Source organism: Theropithecus gelada, chromosome 19 (genome assembly GCF_003255815.1).
Source record: "Theropithecus gelada isolate Dixy chromosome 19, Tgel_1.0, whole genome shotgun sequence".
NCBI lineage: Eukaryota > Metazoa > Chordata > Mammalia > Primates > Cercopithecidae > Theropithecus > Theropithecus gelada.
Window position 1 is genome coordinate 24070060 of NC_037687.1, and position 25515 is coordinate 24095574.

Sequence of the window (25515 nt, forward strand, 5' to 3'; positions counted from 1 at the left end):
CATTGCTCCCTGGTATCAGTCAGAATAATGCATGGTGGTCTGACTTCCAGTGGCATTTCTTATGCGATAGGCGCACAAAAACGTATTGAAGTCATGGCAAGGCTAGGTTTCTACAGACATAAATGAGATTCAGAAGAAAATTGCTCTGTTCATTTCAGATTCTCCTCTTTGTGATTGTCTTGGGAGACTGTTCATTTGGCTGCAGGTTCAGTGCTTGCACGGTCGTATTGGAGTGTCTAAGTAAACTGCAGTGCAGCATCAACTGTCATAGCTGGAAAGTTGGTAAAGACTGTAAGCCATAACAGTTTGTTACTTAAGCTGTTAAAACTTTAGGTCCTTTAAGGTGCAATTTTTTTGGCCACATTCTGTGGTCCCCTATAGCCTTCAGGAAGGAATCCAAACTCTTAAAGTGGTTTGTTCCAGTCCCTGATTCCTTGCTAATGCATCTTACCCATTCTTTCCCCCGACACACTTTGTTCCAGCTGGTTCTCCCAACTGGCTGTGCTTTTTTTCAGGGAGGGAAGGGTCTGTGCACATTGTCCTGTCTTAAATGCACTTCATACTTCAGGTCTCACCTGAGATGGAACTTCCTACAGAAAGGCTTTTCCGAATCTAAAAGGCGGGCTTGGGGACCATTTTATATGCTGAATCGTCATTCAGTTATTGATTCTTTCAGTAAATATTTGTGTCAAACACTGTATAGGCTGATGACACAGAATAGAACTAGACAGGGGACAGGCCTCACAGAGCTTGCGTTCTTGTCAGGGAAACCATCTCGTATTTACACACTTAATTTTATTTGGAACTGATTGAAAACATAAAAATAGTACAAAGGAATATCCTATATGTTTTACCCAGATTCATCTTTTTTTTTTCCAGATTCATGTGTTGTTAACAATTTACCACCCCATTTGTATTCTTACTCTCTCTTTATACATAATTTTTGGAGTGGGATCAGTTACATGTATTATGGTGCTTTCCTCCAAAATACTAAGGTGTAAATTTCCTAAAAGTGGAGGTATTTTCACATGATAGATTTTATAGATTTACATTGATAAAATATTTCATTTGGGAGGGTTTTTATCCTTCCTGCATTTCTTTTTTTTTTTTTTTTTGAGACGGAGTCTCGCTCTGTCACCCAGGCTGGAGTGCAGTGGCCGGATCTCAGCTCACTGCAAGCTCCGCCTCCTGGGTTTACGCCATTCTCCGGCCTCAGCCTCCCGAGTAGCTGGGACTACAGGCGCTTTTTTTTTTTTTTTTTCAATCTTTTTTTTACTGTGTTAAAATATATAAAACATAAAGCTTGCATTTTTAACTATACAGTTCAGCGGTATTAAATACTTTAATGTTATGCAACTATTTCTGTAACTCTTTCCATCTCGTAAAGCTGAAACTCTGTACCCATTAAGCAGTAACTTTTCATTCCCACTTTCCCCAGCCCCTGACAACCACTGTTCTACTTTCTGTCTCTATGAGTTTGACTACTCTTAAGTACTGCATATAAGTGGAATCATATAGTATTTGTCTTTTTGTGACTGGCTTATTTCACTTAGCACAGTGTCCTCAAGATTCAGCCATGTTGTCAGAATTTCCTTCCCTTTAAAGACTGAATAGGCCAGGCATGAAGGCTCACACCTGTAATCTCAGAACTTTAGGAGGCCAAGGCAGGCAGATCGCCTGAGTTTAGGAGTTTGAGACCAGCCCAGGCAACATGATGAAACCTCGTCTCTACTAAAAATACAAAAGTTAGCTGGGCATGGTGGCACATGCCTGTAATCCCAGCTACTCAGGAGGCTGAGGAAGGAGAATCGCTTGAACCCGGGAGACGGAGGTTGCATTGTGCCAAGATCGCACCACTGCACTCCAGCCTGGGCTACAGAGCAGGACTTTGTCTCAAAAAATAAAATAAAAATAAAGGTTGAATAATATTATATTGTATGTATATATCACATTTTCTTATCCGTCCATGAGTAGGTGGATACTTTGGGTTGCTTCTGTGTTTTGTTGTTGTTGTTGTTGTTGTTTTGAGACAGAGTCTCATTCTGTTGCCCAGACTAGAGTGCGGTAATGCGATCTCAGCTCACCGCAACCACCGCCTCCCAGGTTCAAGCGATTCTCCTGCCTCAGCCTCCCAAGTAACTGGGATTACCGTTACATGTCACCACACCCGGCTAATTTTTGTATTTTTAGTACAGATGGCGTTTCACCATGTTGCCCAGGCTGGTCTCGAACTCCTGACCTCAGGTGATCTGCCCACCTCGGCCTCCCAAAGTTCTGGGATTACAGGTGTGAGCTACCGTGCCCGGCGGAGGTTCCCGTTTTTTGCAATGGGTTTATAATTCATTACCATACTTAATATTTTGGTGCTCAAATTGTCCCAGACTTGGCCAGTGGGAACCCCTTCAGGCTGGCTTCTGTGTCCTTGTGAGATGCTCCATCGTTTTTTTTCTTGCATAAAAAGATGTTCCAGGCTCATCTTGTCCCTATCCTGCCCTAACCCTGGAATCAGCCCTTTTTCCAGGGAGCCCTCACACCCTTGTTTTAGCACTTAGCACACTGCTTACTTATGTTTTCCTCCATTGGACTAGATTGTACCTCTCTGAGGACACATAGATGTGAGTCTTATTTGCTCTTGTATCTTCACCCAGCACAAGGCCTGACACATGAGATGTTTACTAAATATTTGTTGAATAAAAAATTTTTACTGTAGTTAATTGATTAAAATTTGGTTCTAAAATTATGATGCTGATGGGTTTTCTCTTTTTTTCCCCATCTAGGAAGAAATGTTGGCTATTTGGCGATGAGAGGTGGTGAACAGTGACCATACTGGTATACAACACTATGGGACCTGGCATTTTTGCTGCATGTCCAGCCCACCCCCACTAATAATGTAGGAAGCCATCTGATCCATTGGAAACACTAATCTGATCTTGGAAGTGGCTGATCGTGGCAGGATGTGTCGACGATGATGATGGCAAGAAAGCAAGATGTCCGAATTCCCACCTACAACATCAGTGTGGTGGGATTATCTGGGACCGAGAAGGAAAAGGGCCAGTGTGGGATTGGAAAGTCTTGTTTGTGCAACCGCTTCGTGCGCCCGAGTGCTGACGAGTTTCACTTGGACCATACCTCCGTCCTCAGCACCAGTGACTTTGGAGGGCGAGTGGTCAATAATGACCACTTTCTCTACTGGGGAGAAGTTAGCCGCTCCCTGGAGGATTGTGTGGAATGTAAAATGCACATTGTGGAGCAGACTGAATTTATTGATGATCAGACTTTTCAACCTCATCGAAGCACGGCCCTGCAGCCCTATATCAAGAGAGCTGCTGCAACCAAGCTTGCATCAGCTGAAAAACTCATGTACTTTTGCACTGACCAGCTGGGGCTGGAGCAGGACTTTGAGCAGAAACAAATGCCAGATGGAAAGCTGCTGGTTGATGGTTTTCTTCTTGGTATCGATGTTAGCAGGGGCATGAACAGGAACTTTGATGACCAGCTCAAGTTTGTCTCTAATCTCTACAATCAGCTTGCAAAAACAAAAAAGCCCATAGTGGTGGTCCTGACTAAGTGTGACGAAGGTGTTGAGCGGTACATTAGAGATGCACATACTTTTGCCTTAAGCAAAAAGAACCTCCAGGTTGTGGAGACCTCAGCGAGATCCAATGTAAACGTGGACTTGGCTTTCAGCACCTTAGTGCAACTCATTGATAAAAGTCGGGGAAAGACAAAAATCATTCCTTATTTTGAAGCTCTCAAGCAGCAGAGTCAGCAGATAGCTACAGCGAAAGACAAGTATGAGTGGCTGGTGAGTCGCATTGTGAAAAACCACAATGAGAACTGGCTGAGTGTCAGCCGAAAGATGCAGGCATCTCCAGAATACCAGGACTATGTCTACCTGGAAGGGACTCAGAAAGCCAAGAAGCTGTTTCTACAGCACATCCACCGCCTCAAGCATGAGCATATCGAGCGTAGGAGAAAGCTATACCTGGCAGCCCTGCCATTAGCTTTTGAAGCTCTTATACCTAATCTAGATGAAATAGACCACCTAAGCTGCATAAAAGCCAAAAAGCTCTTAGAAACCAAGTCAGAATTCTTGAAGTGGTTTGTTGTGCTTGAAGAGACACCATGGGATGCCACCAACCACATTGACAACATGGAAAACGAACGGATTCCCTTTGATTTAATGGATACTGTCCCTGCAGAGCAGCTGTACGAGGCCCACTTAGAGAAGCTGAGGAATGAGAGGAAAAGAGTTGAGATGCGAAGGGCGTTTAAAGAAAACCTGGAGACCTCTCCTTTCATAACTCCCGGAAAGCCTTGGGAAGAGGCCCGTAGTTTTATTATGAATGAAGATTTCTACCAGTGGCTGGAAGAATCTGTATACATGGATATTTACGGCAAACACCAAAAGCAAATTATAGATAAAGCAAAGGAAGAATTTCAGGAGTTGCTTTTAGAATATTCAGAATTGTTTTATGAACTGGAGCTGGATGCTAAGCCCAGCAAGGAGAAGATGGGTGTTATTCAGGATGTTCTGGGAGAGGAACAGCGATTTAAAGCATTACAAAAGCTCCAAGCAGAGCGTGATGCCCTTATTCTGAAACACATTCATTTTGTGTACCACCCAACAAAGGAGACATGCCCCAGCTGCCCAACTTGTGTGGACGCTAAGATTGAGCACTTGATTAGTTCTCGGTTTATCCGGCCGTCTGACCGGAATCAGAAAAATTCACTCTCTGACCCTAACATTGATAGAATCAACTTGGTTATATTGGGCAAAGACGGCCTTGCCCGAGAGTTGGCCAATGAGATTCGAGCTCTTTGTACAAATGATGACAAGTATGTGATAGATGGTAAAATGTATGAGCTTTCCCTGAGGCCAATAGAGGGGAATGTCAGGCTTCCTGTGAACTCTTTCCAGACACCAACATTTCAGCCCCACGGCTGTCTTTGCCTTTACAATTCAAAGGAATCGCTATCCTATGTCGTGGAAAGTATAGAGAAGAGTAGAGAGTCCACGCTTGGCCGGCGGGATAATCATTTAGTCCATCTCCCCCTTACATTAATTTTGGTTAACAAGAGAGGAGACACCAGTGGAGAGACTCTGCATAGCTTAATACAGCAAGGTCAGCAAATTGCTAGCAAACTTCAGTGTGTCTTTCTCGACCCTGCTTCTGCTGGCATTGGTTACGGACGCAACATTAATGAAAAGCAAATCAGTCAAGTTTTGAAGGGACTCCTGGACTCTAAGCGTAACTTAAACCTGGTGAGTTCTACTGCTAGCATCAAAGATTTGGCTGATGTTGATCTGCGAATTGTTATGTGTCTGATGTGTGGAGATCCTTTTAGTGCAGATGACATACTTTTTCCTGTCCTTCAGTCCCAAACCTGTAAATCTTCCCATTGTGGAAGCAACAGTTCTGTTTTACTTGAACTACCAATCGGACTGCACAAGAAGCGGATTGAACTGTCCATTCTTTCATACCATTCCTCCTTTAGCATCAGAAAGAGCCGGTTGGTTCATGGGTACATTGTTTTTTATTCAGCCAAACGTAAGGCCTCTTTGGCTATGTTACGTGCCTTTCTTTGTGAAGTGCAGGATATTATCCCTATTCAGCTCGTAGCACTCACTGATGGCGCTGTAGATGTCCTGGACAATGACTTAAGTCGGGAACAGCTGACTGAGGGGGAGGAGATTGCTCAAGAAATTGACGGAAGGTTCACAAGCATCCCCTGTAGCCAACCCCAGCATAAACTTGAGATCTTTCACCCGTTTTTTAAAGATGTGGTGGAAAAAAAGAACATAATCGAGGCTACTCATATGTACGATAATGCTGCCGAGGCCTGTAGCACCACCGAAGAGGTGTTTAACTCCCCCCGGGCAGGATCACCGCTCTGCAACTCAAACCTGCAGGATTCAGAAGAAGATATTGAGCCATCTTACAGCCTGTTTCGAGAAGACACATCACTGCCTTCTCTGTCCAAAGACCATTCTAAACTCTCTATGGAACTGGAGGGAAATGATGGGCTGTCTTTTATTATGAGCAATTTTGAGAGTAAACTGAACAACAAAGTACCTCCACCAGTCAAACCAAAGCCTCCTGTCCATTTTGAAATTACAAAGGGGGATTTATCTTATTTAGACCAAGGCCATAGGGATGGACAGAGGAAGTCTGTGTCTTCTAGCCCCTGGCTGCCTCAGGATGGGTTTGATCCTTCTGACTATGCTGAACCCATGGATGCTGTGGTGAAGCCAAGGAATGAAGAAGAAAACATATACTCCGTGCCCCATGACAGCACCCAAGGCAAAATCATCACCATTCGGAATATCAACAAAGCCCAGTCCAACGGCAGCGGGAATGGTTCTGACAGTGAAATGGACACCAGCTCTCTAGAGCGAGGGCGCAAGGTTTCCATCGTGAGCAAGCCAGTGCTGTACAGGACGAGATGCACCCGGCTGGGGCGATTTGCTAGTTACCGAACCAGCTTCAGCGTGGGGAGCGATGATGAGCTGGGGCCCATCCGGAAGAAAGAGGAGGATCAGGCATCCCAGGGTTATAAAGGGGACAATGCCGTCATTCCATACGAAACAGACGAAGACCCACGGAGGAGGAATATTCTTCGCAGCCTAAGGAGGAACACTAAGGTAAGACACCAGTTTAGGATTAGTCATAGTGTTTTGTACAGTGTCTTGGTGAGGGTTGATAGATGATGATTTTTCAAGGACAACCTATTCTGGTAAAAAAAACTGCCCTCTGTGTGTGTTTGACTTAGCATAAAAAGCAGTGCCTCAATTAACTACTACTACTATTGGCAGCTCTCAAGTAGTTAGGACTTTGGATAGATAGTCTGAGTTGTTGTTGCCTAAAACAATAGTTAATTAATTAGCAAAATGAGGAGATAATGCAGAACTTGTCAGCGCCTTGACAAGTGGCCAAGCACAGTGACAATACACTTGCTCTCTGCTCTCCCTTCACTAAAACACCGGAACTCAAAACTGCTTGCCGCAATCTGTCACTGCTAAACGACATTTCATCCGCACATCTCTTAAATGACCCTTTCCTCCCTTGCTGATTTGTAAAGGTTGCTGCATTTGAGTGAAAAATTGGATGATGATTTGCACACACACATCAGTGACGAGTCTTTGAGTATATAAATGAAAAAAGAGAATCTTGCCACTGAGAGTTATAAACCTGTCCTGTATTTGTTAAATTGGAATACCATCCGGCTCTATTATTTTATCTTCAGGGGAGTTGCTGCTGCTATCAGTTAGAAACTCAGATTTTATTTAGGGATCACAAATAGGGCAGTGAGGGAAAAGAAAAAGTTAACTGTATACGTTATAAACATTGAGCCTACTCGTCATATGTAGAGGCAGGATCAAATGAAGTCTCTCTCTCTTTTTTTTTTTTTTTTGGGGGGGGGGATGGAGTCTCGCTTAGTCACCCAGACTGGAGTGCAGTGGTGCGATCTCCGCTCACTGCAAGCTCCACCTTCTGGGTTCACGCCATTCTCCTGCCTCAGCCTCCTGAGTAGCTGGGATTACAGGCGCCCACCACCATGCCCAGCTAATTTTTTTATTTTATTTTATTTTTTAGTAGAGACAGGGTTTCACCGTGTTAGCCAGGATGGTCTCCATCTCCTGACCTCATGATTCTCCCGCCTTGGCCTCCCAAAGTGCTGGGACTACAGGCATGAGCCACTGCGCCTGGCTGCAGATGGTCTCTTATCCTGCTAGAATTGTAGTTTGTAGTCTGCAGGGCAGAGAGCTGTAAGCAGTACTTTGTCCCCTTCGGTTTAGGCTTTGAGAAAGAAAAAGCGTTTCTCAACTTTTTTTTTTTTTTCCATTTGGAGTAGGGAGAAATACTCTTCCTCCCCACCCCCAAATGCCAAGGCTGATTTAGAAATACTGAAATAAGACTCTATAGGCCAGACGCAGCACGGTGGCTCACGCCTGTAATCCCAGCACTTTTGGAGGCCGAGGCAGGTGGATCTCTTGAGGTCAGGAGTGAGACCAGCCTGGCCAACGTGGTGAAACCCTGTACTAAAAAAGTACAAAAATTAGCCGGGCATGGTGGCAGGCACTTGTAGTCCCAGCTACTCAGGAGGCTGAGGCAGGAGAATCGTGTGAACCTAGGAGGCAGAGGTTGCAGTGAGCCAAGATCATGCGACTGTATTCCAGCCTGGGCAACAGAGGGAGACTCTGTCTCAAAAAAAAAAAAAAAAAAAAGAAAGAAAGAAAAAAGAAAAAACAATATGTGTGTGTGTGTGTGTATATATATATATATATATATATATATATATATACTCTTTATTTTTTCAGAAAAAGACATTTTGGTGAGATACCACAACAGAACTGTGTTATATAATAATCCTTGACCAGCAGATTATGATATATAGAAGGATTTCTTCATGTTAAAGCTTTCGCTACTCTCCCTCCCATGAAAGAACAGAGAACAGAATTACTTGTCCAAAAGTATTGCAGGGACCTTTGGAAAGAAAGATTGCCAGAAACTTTTATTATTACAAATCCTACCAAATCAGAAGGTTCTAGAATCCAGGCTGTCTTGAGAGCTGACAATCCTGACAACTCTTTGTAAAATATAATACAGAGGCCAGTTTGGCAGCCCTGCGGGCCCCGAGAGATGGGGGAACAGGGTGCCATCACCCTCCCAAGGAAATTGCATCCCCTTTGTGCTACATCACATAGTAGAGAGTGTTCCTGCATTACTGCTGTCCAGGAGCTTCCAGAGTTTTCTCACCTGTGCTGTGTGAGAAAGGGCAGAGTGGTTCGGTTCCCCTCCCCACCTGTGCTGACCATTAATAAATGCCATAGGCATCCTCCTGTTTGATTTTCCTTTGCCTGGCTTTTCTACGTGGAGTCCTTCATCTGCCTCCAGTGTTTTCTCCTCCAAAGGTTGGTAGGAGGCCAACCTGTGGAAAGCATTGCTTAGTTAGGAAGCCAGAAAACAGCCTGACTTGCCTCCAGTATTTTCCGAGAGCTCACCTATTTAATGATACTGGAATCCAAACATTTTGAACATTTCTTCTCTTCCTCCTCCTCTCCCAATGAAGACTGTTGCCAGAACAGCTTAAAAATGCTGACAGTCTTCTAATTTGTGGGGGTGTCTGCACACCTGGAAATTAGGAAGGTGGCATAATAGCATACTGAATTATAACTATGTTCTGACTTCTACCTACATTTTTAATATTTACTGAAAATGATGCTTTAAAAACACATTCCCATGCAAGCCAGGCTTTAAAGAACACACACTGTAGTGGAGGCTGAGCAGAAAACAACTGGTCACAGTGCGCCTCTGAGATAGCTGTGTTCATGCTGGTAATGAGCACTTCCTAACCTGAGACTTCCTTCCCCGGGTTGTTGGGTCAGCGTGCAAGAAGTGGACAGCTTCCGGTCTATCTTTAGCTATGTGGGCCACACCTCTTCAAGTCAAATAAAAATGATACTTCTGGCCCAAGAGCAATAGCGTGCCAGAAGTCAGTTATGGAGTATCCTTTGGAAAGAGTGACTAGAAGGTGAAATTTTCTTTTCCTGCCTTGGAAAATGGTGCTTCGAAATGAGGGTAGTTGCTTTATTGTCCCAGTGCAGAGATGAGCAAATCCTTTGCCGCTAGAGCAAACCTCCTATTAAAATTGCTGCAGTTCAGAACATAGACTGGCACTTGTTTTACTGGAAAAGCAAGATACCGTCAGGGCAGAGAAGGCCAAAACAACCCCTATGTGGGGGATTTGGCCTTTGATTTTTATTGGCATGACAAAGCAATACAATATTTATTTGAAGGGAGGGGGCAGCCAGGCACTAGGATTTCAGTTGGTAATGGAAAATACACTCAGTACCTCCTGTGTGCCAGGCACCATGGGGAAATGGCACAGACCCTTCTTGCCCAGACCTTAGTACCCAGTTGAGGCAGCAAGACCTACACAGCCACTGAAAATAGGTGGCCTGCCCAGGGAAGGCTCTGTGTAGACATGTCGGGATAGTTATGTTAGAGTAGGGTGTAGTGATTAGGAGCTAAAGCTCTGGGAATCTGGGCTACAGTCAACACAGTCAACTCCAGCTCCTTCACTTCCTTACTTGGACTTTGAGCACGTGAGTCACCTCTCCACATTCTTTTTTTTTTTTTTTTTTTTTTTTTTTTTGAGACGGAGTCTCGCTCTGTAGCCCGGGCGGAGTGCAGTGGCCGGATCTCAGCAGCTCACTGCAAGCTCCGCCTCCCAGGTTTACGCCATTCATCTGCCTCAGCCTCCCGAGTAGCTGGGACTACAGGCGCCCGCCACCTCGCCCGGCTAGTTTTTTGTATTTTTTAGTAGAGATGGGGTTTCACAGTGTTCGCCAGGATGGTCTCGATCTCCTGACCTCGTGATCCACCCGTCTCGGCCTCCCAAAGTGCTGGGATTACAGGCTTGAGCCACCGCGCCCGGCCCTCTCCACGTTCTTTTTGCAAAAGAGGGAGCACCTTCCTGATCAGGTTGTGAGAAATGAACACTGGGCGTAGTGCATGCTGGATAAATGTCAGCTGTCTTCATTTAACTAGACCCCAGAGAATGAGTGGAACTAAAGCAGTCATGTGAGGTAAGGAAGGACTTGAAGGTAGAAATATGCATATTGTATTCTGAGAAAGGAGAAAACTTGTCTGGTCTAGCTGAGGGCTTGAGGGACCAACATTATCCATCCCCTCTTGTGGAAGTTTTAACTCCATGAATTACTGAGCTGCTTTCTTGGTACTTACCCTAGCAACCGCCCTAACAAAAAAAAAAAAAAGCTATGCTCTGGGTACCAATGTGATACAGAAAAAAATCACTCAGTGCCCTTGGCTGATTTGCTAGATTAGGTCTTTACTGTAAAACTGCAGTTGGAGTGAGGGAATCGCTTTCATTTCTCCTCATGAAAGTGCAGACTGTAAAGCTGACTCTCATTCTGGGTGCTTTTCCCAGCTGAACAATTTAGCAACCCACCCTCATAGTGGGAGCCTTCCGCACTCAGCTGAATGAAATTGAAAATCTACGATTGCACTTCAGTAGGGTCCATGAATAGTGGCTTTGTCTGTAAAGAGTTGTTGTTGCACATGGTCTCTGTCTCCCAGTGCCATGCGTTTGCAAAGACGAGATCAGGATCGGCAGGGTCTTATTTTAAAGCCAAAAAACAGGCTGGGGAGCCTTGTTCCACAAAGTACGCCTTTTGGTCATGCTGAAATGGCTGCATTTGGTGTGTTTGACCGTGGATTTAAAGAGAAGACATTATTGGCTATTTACCCTTCTATCTGATGTGTTCTTATTTTGGTGCTAAAAAAAAAAAAAAAAAGACAAAACAGAATGATAAAGAAAATCTTTCACTCACTGCAGCAACCACATGACAAGACAACCTATTGAAAAGCTAACCAATTCAATCATGCATTGTTTGGTCTATAAGGCACCAAGTAACCAGTTTGACAGTTTGTGTCCTCCCCTGGTGAATTGGCTTATTTCATTGGATTCAGTGAATTGGCTGGTTGTTGTGGCTTTGTGTGGACACAGCTCTCATTTTGTGAGGCCTAGAATGGAGTTAAAGTTTCTAGTGTGAATAAAAACCAGCTGGGGAATTGGACTGCTTGCTCCCCTGGGAGGGATGTTGCATTTTGACAGACAAGCTGAATGCGATGAAGTATGAGCTCTTTGTAACCTACCTAGGAAAGACTCCCAGTGTGTGCTTCAGGAATGGTTAGTCCTACTCAATGAGCTTTGAGACCAAATACACACCTTGGTTTTAAAAATGGGGTGGGCACACTGACTTGACCTTGGATTTTCTGTTTCCTGAAAAAATTTTGTCTTTTAAACGAGGTACTTTTTTCTCCAGAGCACAAGTTCAGTCATTCTTTCAGGAAGGAGACATGCAATTCGGTGCGTGGGCATTTAGTGAGCACATGTTTTATGCCCAACATTGTGCTGGGTGTCCTAGGTGTGGCAGTGATGTTAATCCAGCTTACAGTCTTGGGGATGTTGGGTTTTAAACATGTACTTGCATGCGTTTTGAATATTACCAAAGGGAAGGTACGGGATACTAAGGAATTGTGTAACAAGGAAGTTTAACCTAAACTGCGGTGTCAGGAAAGCTCCCCAAGGAAATGATATTTAAGGCTGAGACTTTTGAAGCGTGAGGCAGACAAAGTCAGTGAGGATGGAAGCTTCGTGGAGCTGAAAGAACTTGATGTGTTCAAAGAGTTGAAAGAAGCTTAGCGTGGCTGTTCTGGAGAGTTGAGGGGGACCCAGGCCAAACGATAGAGGGCTGTGGCTACCACGTGAAGAGTTTTGTGTTTTTGTGCATTTATTGAATACCTGCTGTGTGTCAGGTACGTATCAGGCATTTTCACATGAATTTTTTATTTATTCCTCCTCCCAGTCTTAATGAGGTGATGTTTTTCCTCCTTGATTTTGAGGTGAGGTAACTAAGGCTCAGAGAGGTTAAACCTTGTCCAAGTAAATGTAGCCACTGAGTGGAAGAGCTGAGATTCTGAACCCTGGTGTTCTGACTTCCACTTCCTGTGATTTTCATCATCCAGTCTGCAGAAAAGTTGCTAATATTCAACAGTCAGGTGCCTATATTTAGACCACTCAATCAGTCCAGTTGATTTGTTCATTCCAACAAAAGATCTTTGATTATCTGAAAAAATCCATTTCTCCTCACTGCCCCCCAGAACAGCACGGTGCTGTTTGTTTCTAGCTTCAAAGCCTAGTTGAGTAGAGGACAAAAAAGGCATGGAGACATTGAAATAGCAACTGGAACTTTGAGAAGTTGTTTCTCACTGGTGTCACTCGATTCTCAGTTTATTTTAAGCCTGAAGAACTTCTGTAGTGTGTTTTTGGTGATAAAAATAGACTATCTTTAACTATCTGCCTTAGCTTACAGCACACCTGTTCTTAAAAAAAAAAAAAAATGACGATAGGCAACCCAAATCTCTTTTTAAAAGAACTGGGAATTGTGTTGATGCCTCACTGAGCCAACTTGGTCTCCTCCACCACCTGGTGATACTGAAATACCTTTGTAGGGACTCAAATTATTCCAGCTCTAGTTGGGAATCACCTTTGCTTATAAGGCAAAGGCCTTCCAAATGGATTTTTACAGCATTTGAGGCAAGCGATAAAAACTGACTCATAGCACTGAAAAGTCCAAATTCAGTGTGTGTTGAACTTCAGGCAAGTGTTCATGAAAATGTACCTGGAACTAGTGGGCCCTCCTCACTGGCTCCCAATCACACTGGCCATGAGCTGTCTTCTCAGGGGTGGACCCACGGTTGCCAGACTTTATGCCTTTATAGAGCAAAAAGCTATGGTCTGGGCTGGGTGCAGTGGGTCACACCTGTAATCCCAACACTTTGGGAGGCTGAGGCAGGCACGTCACTTGAGGTCAGGAGTTCGAGACCAGCCTGGCCAACATGGCAAAACCCTGTCTCTACAAAAAAATACAAAAATTAGCCAGGTGTGGTGGCGGATGCCTATGATCCCAGCTACTCAGGAGGCTGAGGCAGGAGAATCAAGTGAACCCAGGAGGCGGAGGTTGCAGTGAGCCGGGATCATGCCACTGCACTCCAGCCTGGGCAATAGAGGGAGACTGTCTCAAAAAAAAAAAAAAAAAAGGCTATGGTTTGGATTTAGTTAGCTCCTGCAATAGGATGACATGCCTCCATTTCTTTTCCCATTATTTAAGAGGATTAGGGATGGCAGGAAGGCCAGGACTTTGTGGTCCTTCCTGTTCATCCCTAAATAAAGATGCTCCACGATGGTGAGTGACTGAGTCATAGTATTAACTGCCAGCTTGAAGGAGACCATATCTAAGCATTTGTGCTTTATTTATTTATTTTTTTTTTTTTGAGACTGAGTCTGGCTCTGTCGCCCAGGCTGGAGTGCGGTGGCCGGATCTCAGCTCACTGCAAGCTCCGCCTCCCGGGTTCACGCCATTCCCCTGCCTCAGCCTCCCGAGTAGCTGGGACCACAGGCGCCCGCCACTTCGCCCGGCTAGTTTTTGTATTTTTTAGTAGAGACGGGGTTTCACCGTGTTAGCCAGGATGGTCTCGATCTCCTGACCTCGTGATCCGCCCGTCTCGGCCTCCCAAAGTGCTGGGATTACAGGCTTGAGCCACCGCGCCCGGCCTGCATTTGTGCTTTAATAATAGATTTTATCAGCAAGAATACATCTGCCTTCAGGTTTTCTTTTAAACTTGGGCGTGGAATTTTTCAGAGCCAGAAGGGGGAGCACCGGTTAACCAAGAATACATTTGGAGCATAAACAAATAACTTAATTGAAAAGGTCCTTTTGGTCCTTTTGGAACTCTTTTGGAAATAGAAGAGAATAATTGCCAATCAGAAAGGCATGATGTTGTATATTGAATGCAAGAAAGTGGTTTAGGGAACAGCTGTAGTAATGCCACTTACGGAATCTTTCCGATTTTCTAAGACTCTACTGGTTACAGTTAGTCCACAGTGTGCCACCACACAACTTGGCAAGCCATGAGTGTGACCCTCTGGGGCTCTGTGTATTGATTTCACTCTCATCCTTATTCAGATGGCACTGTCCCTGTTCCAGACTGCATTCCGTATATGGTGTTACCCTGTTACTCATTTTTTTTTTAACATAAAACATTAATGCCGGGTGCGGTGGCTCACACCTGTAATCCCAGCACTTTGGGAGGTCGAGGTGGGCAGATCACCTGAGGTTGGGAGTTCGAGACCAGCCTGACAAACATGGAGAAACACCATCTCTACTGAAAGTACAAAATTAGCCAGGCTTGGTGGCACATGCCTGTAATCCCAGCTACTCAGGAGGCTGAGGCAGAAGAATCACTTGAACCTGGGAGGTGGAGTTTACAGTGAACTGAGATCGCACCATTGCACTCCAGCCTGGGCAACAAGAGCGAAACTCCGTCTCAAAAAAAAAAAAAAAAAATTTTTTTAAAGTTTGGGTCTCACTATGTTCCGGGCTGGTCTCAAAACTCTTGGCCTTAAGCAGTCCTCCCACCTGGGCTTCCCAAAGTGTTGGGATTACAGGCATGAGTCACTGTACCTGGCTGGTGTTAACTGTTTTTAAAAAAGGCCAGACGTGGTGGCTCACACCTGTAATCCCAATACTTTGGGAGGCCGAGTTTGGCAGATTGCTTGAGCCCAGGTGTTTGAAACTAGCTTGGGCAACATGGGAAAACCCTGTCTCTACAAAAAATTATCTGGGTGTAGTGGCACACGCCTGTAGTCCCAGCTAGTTGGGAGGCTGAGGTGGGAGATTCACCTGAGCCCAGCGAGGTCGAGGCTGCAGTAAGCCGTGATTACACCACTGCACTCCAGCCTGGGCAACACAGTGACACGCTGTCTCAAAAAACCCACCAGAAAACCCAATACTGATGCCTGGTTCCCCACCACCCCACCCTGCTTCCACTCCAATTAAATCAAAATCTCTAGGACTGTTGTCTAGGCACTTAAAAAAAAAAGACCAAAGAAAGGCAGTGAATCCAACAGGCTGGGTTCTGTTTTGTATTTCCTTTAATAGATATGTTACCAGGCATTTAAAAGGTTTAAAAGGCTATACTCGATAGTACAACTCTAGTGACCATATTTTCTGACTCTAAAATCTAGATAAGTAACTTTACATATATAAGGTTGTTTATGGAGACCAAAAGAGAATATTTGAAGTTGACAGTGTAGGGTCAGTAAGTAGCCCTCCCTGCTGTTCCCACAGAAGATAGAATGTTCTTACCTTTTTCCATTGTCACATAGCTGGTACTTGCTCCTGTGGTACCTAGATCAGCTTTGTTTATTGTGGATATGTCTTCTGTTACCAAATAGATAGAAGTTCATTGAGGGCGGGAGACGACTTTGGTCCTAGTATTAGCTCTGCTGCTAGTTTGTTATGTGGCCTTGGGTAATTCATAAATTCATTAAAAAAAAAAAAAAAAAGACTCTTGCCTTCTAGGAACTTAGCCCAGTAGAATATTTGTTGTATGTGTACATAAATAACCATACCTTATTCAGTGCCTACAGAAGGAATTAGGACTTCATCTGGCAGTTTTTAAAAGGCTTGTGATATAGTACTGCCAAAGTATGAACAAGGCCTTCTAAGCCTCACCTCCTCACACGCTAGTGTGGCAGCACGGTGTAAGGAGAAAAGAGAATCTGTACCATAGAGATAGTTCGCGTCTCAGCTAAATTTGAGAAAATAGAAAGGAACATTGGCCCAGTACATTATTGGAAACTGTTTTTGTTCAGCAAATATATTGAGTGCCCACTGCACGTCAGGCCCTGGAACCCAACCATCTTCCCAGCTGATAGAAGGCCCTTCTTCTTCTGGCTCTTACCTATCCCTTGGCTTCCATTCTACTCTTTTTCTTGCCCCAGTGGACTTGGACAGGGTCTGTGGACTGGGCTTACAGCCGAGTGGGGAGCAGAGGCAGTGACAGATGCAGCTTCCTGCTCTGCCATAGTCGGGAGTTTCCTCTTTATGCCCTTGTGTCTGAAAAGCCGAGAGACCAGAGGTAGTTTCCAGGCACCATTTCTCCCCAGTGCACCACAGGCATAAACTATTATTTATAAACTTTGCTGTGGTTAGTATCAAGACCAAAAATCAGGTGTGTTTTTAAGCAAACTATGAGGTACAAAGCAATGGACTATGTTGTTCATTTTTTTAATCGATCTAAAAGGCCAAGGTTAAAGTGTTTCAGGCTGGCCCAGTCCTTTGTGTATGGCAGTGGCATTTCATCTTGGAGGAGATAGATCATGCAGGGGAAAGAGCATGGAACTTTGACGTTCAAAGATCACAGCACACTAAGTGCTGGCTCTGAATCTCCATGAGTCTCTGTTTTCTCAACTGTAAAATGGGTCTAAATGACCCTTACCTTGCAGAGTGGTCGTGAGGTTTTAAATAAGTATGCAGAGCAACTACCACCATGCCCAGCCACTCCTAAGGAATCTCTCTTCCATTTTGACCCAGGTGGACTCTAAACTTAGAGGTGGCCGGTCATGGCGGCTCACACCTATAATCCCAGCACTTTGGGAGGCCAAGGCAGGTGGATCACTGGAAGTCAGGAGTTCAAGAACAGCCTGGCCAACATGGTGAAACCCCGTCTTTACTAAAAATACAAAAACTTGCTGGGCATGGTGGCTCACGCCTGTAATCGCAGCTACTCAGGAGGCTGAGGCAGGAGAATGGCTTGTTCTGGGGAGGCGGAGGTTGCAGTGAACCACGACTGCACTCCAACTTGGGCAACAGAGTGAGACTCCATTTCAATAAAAATTAATAAATAAATAAATAAACTTAGAGGCACACACGTGGAGATTGTTCTCAGGGATTGACTTTCTCTGGCCAGATGCTTTTTTCAGTTCGGCCTGCTAATAGGTAAGTGCCTCCAAGAAGGTGGATGTTAGGTATTGTCACTTTCTCCTTTTCAAGGACCTGCTGCTGAAAGTGCACCCAATAACTCCCTAAAGAGTGACACACGTCTGACTGGGGTCATGAGATATCTGGCAGACCGGTCAGGAGAATGCCACTTCCATCAGAAATATGTCCAGTAACCCTTCAGATGCCTGAAGTGTTGGTTCTGTCAGCAATCTGGCCCAGCTCTTGGCATGCACCCCAAACTCTGATTTTCTTACTAGGAAGGTTTAGAATTCATTTTGCAAGAGTTCCAATTTTGTGACACCCTAGAGAGCCTTCAGTTATCTCAAGGAGGTATTTTGAAATTCTGTAAACCAGAGTTTAAGTCTTAAAAAAGAGGGAGTGAGATTGAATCCACGTCACTCAGCAAGGAGGTGGGGTGATGCTACTGCAAAAGCTTACCCTCCACATCCACTGTTGTAAATGGAAGGATTGAACTAAATCTTGGACTCTTTGAGGTGAAAGAGATAGGAGCAGTTGTCTCAGTTAGCCTTCCGTCTCTCTTATCACTCCCAACATGACCCTTTGGAGCCGTACAAAAGAAGCCTGCTCCATAGTCAATAGGTAGCTCTATAGCTATTCGAAAATAGCTATCAGAGTGCCCCATTCTTCTCTTTGCCGACTTAAAGTTCCCTGGTATTTTGTATGAGTGGATCTTTATTACCTTTAGAAACCTTTGGAAGTCCTCCAGATAATCAGTGATCAATGTGCCTCCCTTTTTTTTTTTTTTTTTTTTTTTTTGGAGACAGGGTCTTCTGCTGTCACCCAGGCTGGAGTGCAGTGGTGCAACTTTGACTCACTGCAGCCTCCACCTCAGCTCAAGCCATCCTCCCACTGAAGCCTCTCAAGTTGCTGGGACTACAGGCGTGTGTCACCACACCCAGATAATTTTTTAAATATTTTTTGTAGAGATGGGGTTTCACCATGTTAACCAGACTGGTCTCAAACTCAGGCCTCAAGTGATCCGCCCGCCTCAGCCTCCCAAAGTGCTAGAATTACAGGCATGAGCCACTGAGCCCAGCTAGTGTGCTTTTTGTTTTGTTTTGTTTTTTGAGACGAGTCTCGCTCTGTTGCCCAGGCTGGAGTGCAGTGGCACGATCTCGGCTCACTGCAAGCTCCACCTCCCGGGTTCACACCATTCTCCTGCCTCAGCCTCCCGAGTAGCTGGGACTACAGGCGCCCGCCACCACGCCAGGCTAATTTTTTTTTTTTTTTTTTTTGTAGAGACGGGGTTTCACTGTGTTAGCCAGGATAGTCTCGATTTCCTGACCTCGTGAACCGCCCGCCTCGGCCTCCCAAAGTGCTGGGATTACAGATGTGAGCCACCATGCGTGGCTGCTAGTGTGCTTTTATTCACTTAGTCATCCATTTATTTATTCCCTCCATCCCAATAATTTTCACTAGATTATAAGCTGTGGTCGTTAAAAGCACAGGTTTTGCAGTCATGCAGACCTGACTTTGTCAAGTTACTGACTTTTTCTAGGAGCTGGCCTCTATAAAATGGAGTTTTTAACACCCACACCCACAAATCTTTTGTGACTCTGGAGTACTTATAAAGAATTTATGCTGGCTGGGTGCAGTGGCTCATGCCTGTAATCCCAGCACTTTGGGAGTCCAAAGCAGGAGGGTCCCTTGAGCCCAGGAAGCCATGGTTGTAGGGAGCTATGACTGTGCCACTTTACCCCAGCCTGGATGGGCAGATTGCTTGAGCTCAGGAGTTCAAGACCAGCCTGGGCAACATGGTGAAGCCCCATCTCTATCAAAAATACAAAAACAATTAGCTGGGCATGGTAGTGCACGCCTATAGTCCCAGCTACCTGGGAAGCTGAGATGGGAGGATCGCCTGAGCCCAGGAGGTCAAGGCTGTAGTGAGCTGAGCAAGACCCTATCTAAAAAAGAACTTATGCTAGGTTCTGGTACACAGAAAGTACTCAGTTGATGAAGGCTAAATGTCCTGGGTAAGTTAGATTGTTAGAACACACCGGCATCATCTTGTTCCTAGTATTAAGAGGGTGGGGGAATATAAGATTGAAATTTGTTGTCTGTTTCCTAGAACCATGGTTAGAAGGAGGCTTTAAAGTGATTAGGAATAGCTTCCTTGCAGCTTCCATTTTTATTCCTTCACAGAGGTTTATTTGGAAGCCTTGGTTTTATTGAACAGTGCTGTTAGTTTTGACAGGCATATTCTGTAGGATTTGAAATTGTTAAAAACTTGAACGATAGAAATGGATGAATGTGATTTAAGTACAGATGCTCTTTGGTTATTCAGATTGTATAGCTAACCTTTTAAACTCTAAATATAAAAACTTTTCGACTTTTAACATGTTAAACTTTAAAAAAATATGAAATATTTTAAGGGGAGAGAGCATTGTTTGAATCATTGTTATCTGGTTGCAACAACGTGTGAAATAGAAGCACTCAGCCCCTCTTCCCCACCCCGCCCCCCACCCCAAAACGGAGTCTTGCTCTGTCGCCCAGGCTGGAGTGCAATGGCACAATCTCAGTTCACTGCAACCCCTACCTCCTGGGTTCAAGTGATTCTCCTGCCTCAGCCTCCTGCGTAGCTGGGATTACAGGCACTTGCCATCATGCCCGGCTAATTTTTGTGTTTTTGTAGAGACAGGGTTTCACCATGTTGGCCAGGCTGCTCTCGAACTCCTGATCTCAGGTGATCCACCCACCTCATCCTCCCAAAGTGCTGGGATTACAGGCGTGAGCCACCATGCCCGGCCAGCCCTCTTATTTATTTATTATTTTGAGACAGGGTCTCACTTTGTCACCAAGGCTGGAGTGCAGTGGCACGATCTCAGCTCACTACAGCCTTGACCTCCTGGGCTCAGGCGATCCTCCCATCTCAGCTTCCCAGGTAGCTGGGACTATAGGCATGCACTACCATGCCCAGCTAATTGTTTTTGTATTTTTGATAGAGATGGGGCTTCACCATGTTGCCCAGGCTGGTCTTGAACTCCTGAGCTCAAGCAATCTGCCCACCTCAGCCTCCCATAGTGCTAGGATTACAGGCATTAGCCACCATGCCCAGCCTTAAATTCTTTATGTTATACTTCATATAAGTAAAAGATGCTAGACAGACAGTATAGACTGGCTAAATTATTTCTTGTAAATGTATATCATATATCATTAATTGACTTTTCCTTACTTCTTTGGTAAAAAAAAGTCTGAAATCAGAGCCTGTTTGCTTCAGTCTATAAGGGGAGCAAGCAGCAGCCATTCCCCCCAACCTAGGAGGCTATGCCACCACTTTGTGAGAGGTGCGTATCTCACAGTGAGTGGGGACAGGCTTTATGGAGTGCATGGTTCTTCCCTAGGACCCCAGAATCCATTCACATTATAGCAGTCTCCATACTGAGTCAAGGAGCAGGCTGAATGAAGATTGGATTCTCATTGCCTTTGGTTTGTCATTTGAAGTAATCTCACCCAGCAGCCCAGAAATGGAATGGACTTGCTCTTTCCTTGTGTACATTATATTCTGCTCTATTCTTTTTTATTTTTTTCTTGCTACTTGTTTGCACAGGAAGTTCTCAGAGAATCTCAGACTAAACAGGAAGTGATTTTTTTCCTATATAGAGGGGTACTAGTAGTAACGAAGACGGGCAGGAGAAGGAGAGGGAATAGGTGACCTGTGGCCTGGCAGCTTGTTGTTTCCTTCCGTGGATTTTATGTAAAATCCCTAAATAATTTAGTTTTATGGGCTGTGCACATTTCTGAGTAAATCTGCTTTTCTAAATTGGTTTCATCAACTGGAAAATGAAACTGAATTGCTGGAGATACACCTGGGTCTAATTTACCGTGATCCTATTTGGTTACTTTTCTCTTTTTAGTAGATATTTTAACAAAAGGCCAAAATTTCAAGTGTATTTCTTTGGCTTTAGGAAATTTATCATTTGTTTAGAGTAATTTTTTCTCCATTTAAGGTTCAAAAGAAAAAGATTGAATACTTTTGAAGCAGAGTATCTCAGTATTAATCATGTTAATGAGTATAGGCTTTGGAGACAAATCTTCCTGAATTTGAATCCAAGCAGTTACTTAGTTGTGTCATTTAGGCATGTGAGTCATTTTTTCCTTGGTAAGATGGAGTGTCATCAGGTTTAAAAGAAATAATATTTGGCAGGCTGGGCAACATAGTGAGACCCCCATCTCTACAGAAAATTTAAAAATTAGCCTGGGTACATGCCTGTGGTCCCAGCTTTGGGATGCTGAGGTAGGAAGATCGCTTGAGCTCAGGAGGTCCAGGCTGCAGTGAGCTGTGATTGTGCCACTGCACTCCAGCCAGAGCAACACAGGGAGACCCTGTCTCAAAATTATAATAATAATAATAATAATATTTGGAACTTACTCTGTGCATAGTAAGTTCTCAAGTGGTTGCTGTTGCTGCTGCTGCTGCTAGTACTTCTTGAAGAAGGTGACTGGGGAAAAAATAGACAAAAAAAATACTTTGTCTTGTTTGATTAGTTGACTTTACCTTTTCCTAATATGGATGCAACTGAGAATTGACCCCAAGCTAATGTATCAAGGGACGTTCTCATGTGGGGCTATCAGCCCTAGCAGAATGCCTGCTGTCTTTTCTAGAAAGAGGAAATTATCTGTTTTCCATTTCATTTTTTTTTAAACGATTTTAGCTATCTTTGAGTATGTAACATCTATTATCGTTGTAGGGTGTTTGGAAAACTTCCTGTTTACTCCAGAGCATCCCTGGTAGAGGATGTAGATAATTATCGTATTGTTATTTTATTACATAAACATGGCCTGCTTCTTATAAACATCTTTGTTCTAATAATGTGGTCTCATACTCAAGGTGTGACTCTTTTTGGCATCTTATGTGGTATTCAGAGGCCAGAAGATAGAAAATTAAAATTAATGAAATGAGCCAAGCGAGTCTTTTTAATCCTTCTTGAAATTATTTTATTTTATTTTATTTTATTTTATTTTATTTTATTTATTTTTTGAGATGGAGTCTTACTCTGTCGCCCAGGCTGGAATACAGTGGCGCAATCTCGGCTTACCACAGTCTCCACCTCCTGGGTTCATGCCGTTCTCCTGCCTCAGCCTCCAGAGTAGCTGGGACCACAGGCGCCCGCCACCACGCCTGGTAAATTTTTGTATTTTTAGTAGAGATAAGTTTCAGCATGTTGGCCAGGCTGGTCTTGAACTCCTGACCTCAGATGATCCACCGGCCTCGGCCTCCCAATGTGCTGGGATTACAGGCGTGAGCCACCGCATCCAGCCACTTCTTGACATCTTTCTAGCAGTTTTTATACCACTGCTTCCCCTTTAGAAGCCTTACTGAAGGTTAAGTTACATGTTGATACTCACTTTGTTTTTGTGCTTCCTTTTCTCTTTCCTGGACAGAAACCAAAGCCCAAACCCCGGCCATCCATCACAAAGGCAACCTGGGAGAGTAACTATTTTGGGGTGCCTTTAACAACTGTCGTGACTCCAGAGAAGCCGATCCCCATTTTTATTGAAAGATGTATTGAGTACATTGAAGCCACAGGTAAGAGTATTACCTCATAGCAGTTTATAGCTTTCACTGTCTACAGAATGCTTACTGGAGGGCCAAGCCATCTGGAGATTCTGGAATCAGTTGTTGTTGAGTGTGAGATGCTCTTGGAGAAGGAGCTGAGCAGTCCCAACAGCTGTCAGATGTGTGGATTCTCCATTTGTGTGCAGTTTTGAGGCTGTCGTTGGGCATTTATTAGGGCTTGGCCTACGAGGAGCCATTCTATGCTCAAGGTGGCAGCTGTGACTGCTTGGGCACTTTCTCTGTGCTCCCTCACCCACCAGAGCGTCAACACTGTGTCAGTTGCCTGCCCGCCTGTGTTCCCTGCAGGTCTGTGAGCTCCTTGAGGGTTTTGCTATCGTGTCCTCAGTACTATAGTGGATACATAATACTTTTGGTTTAGTAAAATGAATACAGCCCTTAGCATTCATCGGGTGCCTGAGACTCATGTATTGACAGGATTTTTTTCTGAGATAAGAAAATGATTAGGATGTTTGGGATATCTTCTGGTTATGCAGCTCCTCTGACAACTTGATGCTATCACAAAGGTAGACTATCTTGGAAAATTTTTTTGCATTGTTCTTGAAATAACTAAGTTTTACTTGTGTTGAAACCATTTGCTTTATTCATTTGAGTTCTCATGTGTTCCTTTGACCTTCCAGTTTCACTAAGGTGGGTTCTTGAACATTAAGAGTTGGGCTCAGGAACACAGGCTTAAACTGATTTGAAACTGAGGTAGGGATTACAGCCTTCCTATCTGTTCTTTCTAACTCTGATGTTATCTACAAGGGTATTAAGTATTGTGTGGTGCGGACAGCCTACTAGGCTCTGCTGGTAATTTCAGCAGCATCGTGTGAAGCTAAGTGACAGTGTTCATATTTATTTATGATGTTGTAAATCAGGGAAGATAGCTTTATTTATTATTTTATTTTTATTTTTATTTTTTATTTTTTGAAACAGAGTCTCACTGTGTTACCCGGGCTGGAGTGCAGCGACACAATCTCAGCTTACTGCAATCTCCGCCTCCCGGGTTCAAGCAATTCTCCTGCCTCAGCCTCCTGAGTAGCTGGGATTACAGGCGCCCACCATGACGCCCAGCTAATTTTTGTATTTTTAGTGGAGACAAGTTTTCCCCATGTTGGCCAGGCTGTTCTTGAACTCCTGACCTCATGATCCGCCCCCGCTCAGCCTGGCAAAGTGCTGGGATTACAGGTGTGAGCCACTGCTCCTGGCCTGAAGAAAGCTTTTAAGTTGAAGCCCACCAAAGACTTTGTAGTTATTTCCTAGGTTTTCTCTGTGGCACCCCAAGGTTGAATCTCAATAATAAGCACTTTGCATAATCATTACAGATCTATAGCTTTGTTTAGTCCATTCTGTACCCAAAGCAGTTTCTCAGTGTCCATCTTTTTTTTTTTTTTTTCCTGCTGTAGACACAGGGGTCTCACTTATTACCCAGGCTAGTCTCACAATCCTAGCTTCAAGTGATCCTCCTACCTTGATCTCCTAAAGTTCTGAGATTACAGGCATGAGCTACCATGCCTGGGCTTCAGTGTCCATCTTTTTTGACACTCATTTTATATTAATTTCTTCCTTTATCTGTCTCTATAAAATGTTTGAAAGTTACAGGTGTGATATGCACCTTTACATTTATTTATTTATTTACTTATTTAGTTTTTTTAGACGGAGTCTCACTCTGTCACCCGGGCTGGAGTACAGTGGCATGATCTCAACTCACTGCAACCTCTGCCTCCCAGGTTCAAGCAATCCTCCCGCCTCAGCCTCCTGAGTAGCTAGGATTACAGGCATGCACCACCACACCTGGCTAATTTTTTTTGTGTTTTTAGTAGAGATGGAGTTTCACCATGTTGGTCGGGCTGGTCTCAAACTCCTGACCTCAAGTGATCCACCCGCCTTGGCCTCCCAAAGCGCTGTGATTACAGGTGTGAGTCATCGTGCCCACCCTGCACCTTTATTTTTAAATACTTCAATGGGTATTTCCCAAAAACATTCTCTTATAGAACCACTGTGCATTTATCAAAATTAGGAAATCAACATTGATCTAGTACTCATCTGTCTGTAATCTAATCTATAGCCTTTCTCATTTCATCAGTTTTCCCACTAACTTCCTTTGTAGCAACAGACAAAACACTGTTTTGGTCCAGGACCTTATCCGGGACCATATGTTATATTTAGTGATCAAATCTGGCCAGGCACAGTGGCTCACAACTGTAGTCCCAGCACTTTGGGAGGCTGATGCAGGCAGACCGCGAGGTCAAGAGGTTGAGATCATCCGGGCCAACATGGTGAAACCCCGTCTCTACTAAAAATACAAAAACTTAGGCCAGAGGTGGGTGGATCACCTGAGGTCGGGAATTCCATACCAGCCTGACCAACATGGAGAAACCCAGTCTCTACTAAAAATACAAAATTAGCCAGGCTTGGTGGTGCATGCCTGTAATCCTAGCTACTCGGGAGGCTGAAGCAGGAGAATCGCTTGAACTCAGGAGGTGGAGGTTGCGGTGAGCCAAGATCGCACCATTGCACTCCAGCCTGGGCAACAAGAGCGAAGCTCCATCTCAAAAAA

General features: G+C 44.3%; 1 protein-coding gene across 1 annotated transcript in view; it reads left to right on the top strand.

Annotated features, from left to right (window-relative positions):
• ARHGAP35 (Rho GTPase activating protein 35) overlaps positions 1–25515 on the top strand; it is a 146457-nt gene that overhangs the window by 56617 nt on the left and 64325 nt on the right. The window contains exons 2-3 of the mRNA XM_025366325.1: positions 2778–6646; positions 22781–22925. Of these exons, the coding sequence (XP_025222110.1) occupies positions 2966–6646; positions 22781–22925 (3826 nt within the window). The 5' untranslated portion in view covers positions 2778–2965. The remainder of the gene's footprint in view (positions 1–2777; positions 6647–22780; positions 22926–25515) is intronic.